The sequence below is a fragment of the Athene cunicularia genome, assembly GCF_003259725.1.
Source record: "Athene cunicularia isolate RWA chromosome Z unlocalized genomic scaffold, athCun1 chrZ_part3, whole genome shotgun sequence".
NCBI classification, from domain to species: Eukaryota; Metazoa; Chordata; class Aves; order Strigiformes; family Strigidae; genus Athene; species Athene cunicularia.
This window is the reverse complement of record NW_020799144.1, coordinates 16,413,899-16,421,799: the sequence shown is the minus strand read 5'-3', so window position 1 is coordinate 16,421,799 and position 7,901 is coordinate 16,413,899. Positions and strand designations below refer to the sequence as shown.

At 39.6% G+C, this 7,901-nt stretch overlaps 1 protein-coding gene across 1 annotated transcript in view; it reads left to right on the top strand.

The window, feature by feature from the left end:
- Positions 1–7,901, top strand: part of TTC37 (tetratricopeptide repeat domain 37) — a 46,949-nt gene that overhangs the window by 17,980 nt on the left and 21,068 nt on the right. The window contains exons 16-25 of the mRNA XM_026866509.1: positions 1,695–1,785; positions 2,330–2,432; positions 3,240–3,416; positions 4,356–4,500; positions 4,672–4,750; positions 4,869–4,930; positions 5,054–5,110; positions 6,216–6,284; positions 6,668–6,742; positions 7,378–7,519. Of these exons, the coding sequence (XP_026722310.1) occupies positions 1,695–1,785; positions 2,330–2,432; positions 3,240–3,416; positions 4,356–4,500; positions 4,672–4,750; positions 4,869–4,930; positions 5,054–5,110; positions 6,216–6,284; positions 6,668–6,742; positions 7,378–7,519 (1,000 nt within the window). The remainder of the gene's footprint in view (positions 1–1,694; positions 1,786–2,329; positions 2,433–3,239; positions 3,417–4,355; positions 4,501–4,671; positions 4,751–4,868; positions 4,931–5,053; positions 5,111–6,215; positions 6,285–6,667; positions 6,743–7,377; positions 7,520–7,901) is intronic.

The window sequence follows — 7,901 nt, the reverse complement described above, 5'->3', positions numbered from 1 at the left end:
AGCTGGGAGCAGAGAGGAATGGGAGAACTGGAACTCCTTTCTGGTGATAAAACTGTCAAGATATGTAATATTGAGAACATAGAACATTTTGATAGCTAGCAAATATCTTCACATTCTCCTAGCCATTTCATTTTCAGTCATTCTCTCCCTATACATCCATCTGAAGCATAATATGCTGTTTGCTGCCTGGTGCTGGAATGAATTTTTAAGTTAGAGCGTTTTTTCATTGTATGTAAAGCCTTTTGATTTTTGTATGAATGTAAACTGATTCTTATAAGACTTAAGTAAGAAGTGTTGGGTTGCTATTGCAACGGTCCATTTCTCATCTGAACAGGTGACAAGGTGGCTGTCCCTCTACCTCCTCCTGTATAATTTTGTTGCTTGGAGTTTGCCAGACTGAAGTGACATGGCAGAGATCTGTGACAAAGTTGGAGACTAGTGTGGATAGGCAGTTTTAATAGTTGTTGGGCAAGAAGGTAACGCTGACTGCAGCAGCAGTTTGCAGAGGTGTTGTGTAGAAGTGTGCATGTGTATATGGCTTTTTTAGTGTCTCTAGGTGACAGCTGACTGCATTACCTGGAATAAAATGATTAGAGAGGACATAAGCACACAGATCAAGGTTTCCCCCCTATAGTTACTGCTATGCTTGTTCTTTCCTTAAATCTCCTAAACCTTCCCTCATAATCCATCTCATCCTAATCTCTGATTTGTTAGCTCGAGATCTGACTTTGGGCCTCTAAACAGTCTTCACCTTCTTAGAGACTGTTTAATCTTTAGTCTTATCTTTTCTGGACCTTCGTAAAACTCTCTCAAACATACATCAGTGTTCTGTTAGTACTGTTCTGATCAGTTCTGACAGTTTCTGAATTGATTTGTTGGAAGTGTAGTCTCTAAGTAGGTGAGAGAGTATACTGATGTTACCTGAATGCATCTTTCTGATGTACTTTATTTTTCTGTTACTAAATGGTACATTTATTCTGCGTCTGCTCCAGCATATCTTTTAATATACGGCTTTGGGGAATAAAATCAATTTTGGTTTTAGATTACAGAGCTGCTTGACATCTGAGAAGCTCATGATCTTGGGACTTCTGTGTGGTCAAAACAAACACCTAGTGGGGGCAAGATTAAGATGCTTGCAAAACATGACTACTATGATTGGTAGTTTGGTATAGGTAGAGGGTATGATAGCATGAGGAAGGCAGCTTCAGAACTGTGAAAATAATACTGTGAATTAATGGTGCTCATAGCCAGTGCCATACTGCCAGATGGAATCACTGCTGGTGCCAGCAAGGGTATAAACCAAACAGTTATCTTGTTGGTTCTAAAGTGCTAGAAACTGACATTAGACACAGTTCCTTTTTAATACTGGATTTATTTCTGTGTGGTGGGCTGACCGTGGCTGGAGGTCAGGTGGCCACCAAGCGGCTCTGTCACTCCCCTCATCAGCAGGATGGCAGCAGGGGAGAAAATAAGATGGAAAAAACTTGTGTGTCAACATACAGTTTAATAAGCAAGAGCCAAGGCTCATGTGGAAGCAAAGGAAAACAAAAGATTTATTCTCTACTTCCCATCAGCTGGCGATGTCCGGCCGTTTCCTGGGCTTCAGGACGAGCAGCAGTTGGTCTGGAACATAAATATAAATAATGAGTTTGCCCCCCTTCTCCTCCTTTCCCCCAGCTTTTATTGCTGAGCAGGTGCCGTATGGTCTGGAATACCCCTTTGGTCAGCCTGGGTCGGTTCCTGGCTGTGTCACATCCCAGGATCTTGCCCACCCCCAGCCCACTGGTGTGTGTGGGGGATGTTGGAGAGAGCCTTGGTGCTGCGCCAGCGCTGCTGTGGGGAAAATTCACTCCACCCCAGCCAGGCCCAGTGCATCAGATGAAATAAAATCTTACATAAACAGGATTAAATAATGTTGGTTTCAAGTCTTCAAAGAAGATTTCTCCTTTTGAGTGCCTTGACATTCTTTCTTTTTTGTGTGTTTTGGTAATGATTTTTGACTCATTTGTGAACTGAAAGTCAGTGTATTTGTCACTTACCAATGCAGAGCAGATTTCTCATGAGGTCTTTAATTACTATTTGAGAAGAAACCCAGGTTTATTTTACTGTTCAAATTATTCTACAGTCTGCACCTGATAAAATAGATTAAAAGCAAAGTCTCTGCTGTGAGCACTGTGAGTCTTTGGATTTTGGCATAACTTGCTCAGGGTATAAATCTTTGTAATGAGCAGAACACTGAGCAGGCTTCCACCCTCCCACCCCACTTTCTTTCTCAAGAGTATCATAAAAGGATGTCTTTTCACAGAGGGTATTTTCTGTTTATTTTCAGGACTTGGTGAGTGCCATCTCATGCTGGCAAGATCAGCCCTTGATAACTTTCTTGATAGTAAGGCTGTGGATTACATAGAGCAGGCTCTTGAATTTTTTGCTAGGTAAGTACTAAATTTTTGGTTATTTAATTTCCAGTGGGATTGTGAGTTGACAGGCAGAAAAATAAGAGTAAAGGGTTTGAGGATTTTCAGTTAAACTAAATCAAATGGACTATGCTTCCACTTAGGATTAAGAATGTACTTATTGAAAATAGTTTAAATAATACATGCTAGCTGCTTAAATGAATGCTAGTTAGAGTTTTGTTTTTTCTGTTTAAAGATACAGAGTCGTTTGCTTATAACACAAGTTTGAAATGGCACACAGTTCTGTCTGTCAGTCCTCCCGTATATATGGGGCTGGCAGGAGGAGATTTCTGCAAAAAATGGTGGCTGAGAGGAAATTGCTCCTTACCTCCATCAATCTTTTTGTTTTGTGTTTGATATGAAATTCTTTAGTGTCCTAAATTAAACCTTGGAGTAGCTGCTGTTACTGGAGAAGGTCCACCAGGTTTCTGCAGATGAGTCATTTCTTGTAATATAACATGATGGGGCTCTGAAGTGCAAGAGTGGGTGTAGTCAGCTGACAGTTTTGATAGATAATGGCTAATTTTCAGAACTGACTCTTATTCCCAATACAGTTGGGATATGTTGGCCTTTTGTAGTTTCTCTTTTTTTTGTTTTTTTTTGTCCTTTTAGACCTATAGCTTGCATAGGAAGAAAACTGAATCAGAAAAACAAATCAAAAGCTCATTGATTAATTACATTTGAGTTTGTGCCACTCCTCAAAGTGGTGAACTTTCTTTGAGAAAAGGATATTGAAGTGTCACTATAACACTAATGATACAGTGTTTTGTGTATCATTAATTACAGGGCAACAAAGCACCGTCCTGATGTATCTTGCCTCTGGAAACTGTTGGGAGATACCTGTACCAGTGTGCATGTTATTTCACCAGCCAAAGTGAATGTTCAAGTTCTAGGATCTCTAATGGGTAAAAATGCAGGCAAACAGATGCTGAAGAAAAGTGAGATGCTCAGACTGGGAGAAAGGTAATAATTTTTTATTAACAAGACCTTCTGTGCAGCTTGAGACTCTAGAGTCTCAAATCTTCTAGACTGTTCAATTTCTGGAAAATTTAAGACATGCTGATCTGTCAACACCTGCGTATTGAGCAAAGGTTAACGTGGTGATAAGTAGAGTCTCGAGCTTCTTCCAAATGACACTGCTCATTTCAGGATCCTTTTCCTGGATTGCCATAGTGACTGCCAACACTTCCTCTAGCACCTGCTCTTCTCCCTGTGTCTGTCCCCAGAGCACGACTACATCCTGCCTGTCATGCAACAAATTGTGCCTCTTTAAACCAACTGGTTGCTAACTAATCCTTCCAGGACTGTTGAGTCCAGGATAATACTTTAAACCTTCTGTCTGTACTTTCTTATGTCATTAATTCTTGCCCTAGGTATGGGGACTAGAGTATGTTGGAAGAGGGAATTCCTTGTTTCTAGCCCTGGAAGCTCATGGTGGTAGAAAACACTTGTAGTGTTTCTGTAGCCTCTTCTGTGACTCCCTCTGAGCTCTGTGTGGTTGGGTGTGTAAGGCAGAAAATGCAACTGCTTAGTAAATCTCAACTGTGTTTTGTGACATCAGATGCTTCTTAGGGGAAGCCTGATTAACTGTAAAAATGACTGATGTTTGGTTTAAGTGAAGGCGTGCATGTTGCAGCTGACACAGCTTTGATTTAGTGCACATCTGTGGCTTCACAAGGGGTGGGCACTACAGACTGCCTTTGCACCAGGATAGCTGCTGCAAAGATAACCGCATGAAAGTCAGTTATTGTTTGCTTTTCGTCCTTTGGGTTTGTTTTTTTTTTTTTTATTTATGCATGTTTACTTGGTTTAGGTTTTTAAGCACTCTTTTGAATTTTTTTTTCTGCTTTCTGCTCTTCATCAAGGCTCAGAATAATGCTTCTGTGATTCATGCTTCTGTAGGTGTTACGGCACAGCTTTAAAATTGATGCCTTTGCCTAGCATATGGTGTGATCTTGGAATAAATTATTATCGACAAGCAGAACACCTCACAGCAGTGGGCACTGACGTGAATGAGACCAGTGAACTGCTAGCAAAGTCTTTGCAGGTATTGCCTGGTTTTCCTGTTACGTTCTTTAAAATTTATATTGGTGTTGGTCCTTGTCTGCATGCTCTCTGTCCTCGATAAAGACTGCATATCTGAATAAGTAAGTGCATGAGGTCTTTAATTTTTGCTTTTCTAGTGATTATAATCCACACTTTGATTCTTTTTTTCCAGTGTCTCAAAAAAGCTGTGAGGCTTGACAGCAGAAATCATCTTTATTGGAATGCACTTGGTGTGGTTGCTTCCTGTAGTGGTAAGTCTTCAGCGAAAGCCTTAGCTCCATAATATCCTAAATTAGAAAGCAACTTGACTAACGGTGTTTATGAAATTCAGTTAGATCTAGCTCTCCTTTTTTCTCTTTCCCCCACCAGCTATTGGGAATTATGCTCTTGCTCAACATTCGTTCATCAAATCTGTTCAAGCTGAGCAAATTGTAAGTGCTGTAGGCAGCTGCCATCTGTTTCAAGTGGGCATTTAAAACTTTTTTCCCCTGATCCAGTGTTATTTTTGAATATAGTAATAGTACATTGGTTTTAACTTTATTTGTTCTGTCTAGAATGTTGTTGCCTGGACCAACTTGGGGGTTTTGTATCTGGAAACTGGAAACATTGAGGTAACTATCTTTCCCATCCTCAAATGTAGTTTCCTTTTCCTTTTTTTTTTTTAATTTTTTTTTTTTAAATGGAGTGTATGGGGACATTAGTGTGCATAATACACTGAAGAATGTCCCTCTCAGATTCAGGATACTTACTTCCTTTGTGTGAAATAAAATTGGCACCTGTACCTTACTTGAGGCACACAAATTAATGAAATATTTGTTTTGGGGGGGATAAGTGAACTTTTTCTGAATTGGTAAGGTTGCTTTCCAACCAGCTGGATGGAATGAAAAGTATTTGGAAGGAATGAGAAGTAGTTAATCAAACTAGTGCACACTGGGTTTGATGAAGAACTCTTTAATTGTAAGTCACAAACTGAAGTTTGAGTTTCCCATAGGCAGCTACTTTCTGCTCATCAGTGTGTCATATGATTTACTGTAATTTTGTGTAACCTTCAGAGTTTCTCTGGAGAAGAATTAGAGTACATCTTAAGCAAAGTCCAGAGTTCTCATGCAGCTAAAACTACATCCTATCCTATTTCTGGTCAGAATTACAGAAATTTTGTTTTAAATGGAAATGTGACAGTCAGAATTATTTTTAATAAAAATAACGTACTACTGCTTACTGCTAAGACTACTAACACTAGGACTTTGTTCACCTTATGATGTGTTGAGGGAGGGACTTTAGGCACAAGCAGTTTATAGGGAAAAGATAATTTCTGGGTGATAACCAGTTTTACCATGCTGAAAATGTGTTTGTTTAACTGTTTACATGAAGGAAAAGCAGATTTCTAAAACTGGATCCTCCAGGAGTAGAATTTTAAAATAATAATTGTTCTAAGAGGTAATCTAGCTGCTGAACTGTTTAAAGAAGGAAATATATTTGGAAAGGAGGGGAACTTAGGTCTTGCAAAGTGTTGGGCTTTTTTAAATAAGACTGAACTGTTTTATTTCTCTGGGCAATGCATTCTTCTCTGTGTCACAGTAGCTATTTTTAATAGTGACCTAATTTTGTCCATGAAATCTCTTCCAATACTACTGCATGTCAATACCTGTTCATACTCAAAAGCGTTCTGTTACCATGCCAGACAGTACAACAGCACTGTTATCTTTGGTTCTACAGCAAGCTCATGAAGCCTTCAAGATAGCCCAGTCTCTGGAGCCTTCTTACCTACTGTGTTGGATTGGGCAGGTAAGATGACGAAAAATCATAATACTGTGCACCAAAACCAGTTAGTCCAAGAGAGGACTTGGACTCCATCCTAATAATTGTCACTTAAGCCTGTTCCTGAAAATTAAATGTTATAAGTTGTGCTAACACACCCGTCTTTGTCCTGAAGAATGTAAAGTGGCAGCAGAAGACCTTTAGTTTCAAATATAAGTAGAAACTGCTTGTGTTCCCTTTAATTGTGTTCATTTTATTCTTCAAACTGATGTTCCTTGGAGAGTTATGAGGAAAAGAATGTGTCTTCATGTTAAACGCCGAAGATGTGCCTGAAGTAATGTATGCTGAGTTTCTTGTCTGTCTCAAAATTTTTAAAGTTCTTGACCACAGCAACTCTTGCTTCTCTGCAGGCACTTATTGCAGAGACAGTAGGCAGCTATGATACTATGGATCTCTTCAGGCACACAACTGAACTCAGTATGCATGTAAGTATAACAGTTTTATTGCCCTGAAGTTTCCACGTATCTAAGATGTCTGCTTAGGTGATGTAATTTCAAAAAAAAAAAAAAAAAAAAGAAAAAAAAAAGGAACGTCTTGAATGATGAAACAGTTATAGTCACATTCCAGATGAGATTGTCTGACTTCCATGTTGTTCCTGGTCTGTGCTGTCACTGAATAACAGGCAGATATTTTATTAAATATGTTAGTCCTGGTGGTCCAAGGAATCAGCTCCGTAAGTCATGAAAAAGCATTCTTGAGTTCCACAGAATTGGACAGAGGTCAAAGTCATAAATTATAACTATTCCAGGAGAGAGCCAGGATATTGCTGGTACCCTGAGTTCTAAGAAAGTGGAGGGCTTTACATTTTCTTACAGCTTTTTTGTCTGTCGTCTCTTCAGTGGTGCAGCCAGTGATACGCTAACGTAAGGATTCTCTTTGCCCAAAGGACAAGTTAAAACTTTGTGGAGTCATTCAGTTTGGTGTTTTCTCCCCAACACTGATGCGTTTTTTTAGCTAAGACTCTGCCTTAAAACACAGAATTGTTATTAAAATCTTATTTCACTGTTGATTTGAGCAGGTATAATGACTCCTATTTTGGGGTTTTTGTTTGTTTCTTGAGACTGAGGGAGCAAAAGGCTACGCCCACTGGGTGTGTTCAACGCTGCAGGATAAAAGCAACAGAAACACTGAACTATATCGGTACAACATTGTTCAGATGAATGCTATTCCAGCAGCCCAGGTGGTCCTGAGCAAATACACAGGTAGGTCATTTAAATACTTCACTAACCTGTCAAGTCTAGCAGCAGCGTTCAGAATGAACAGATTGATCTTCACTCATTCTGGCAAAGAGTGATCTGGCTGGATTGGGGAGAGGCTTTTGAACTGTAAAGTAAATAAAACAGGGCCAGTGGCCACTGATTTTTGTTACCATACAATGGTGAAGTTGATGTGAGTTCTGTCTGCCTGCTCATTCCAGCACATTTTGTTTCAAAGACTGGTGTTTGTGTTTGTGTGTGTGTGTGTTTGTGTGTGTGTTTGTGTGTGTGTTTGTGTGTGTGTTTGTGTGTGTGTGTGTGTGTGTGTTTGTGTGTGTGTGTGTGTGTGTGTTTGTGTGTGTGTGTGTGTGTGTGTTTGTGTGTGTGT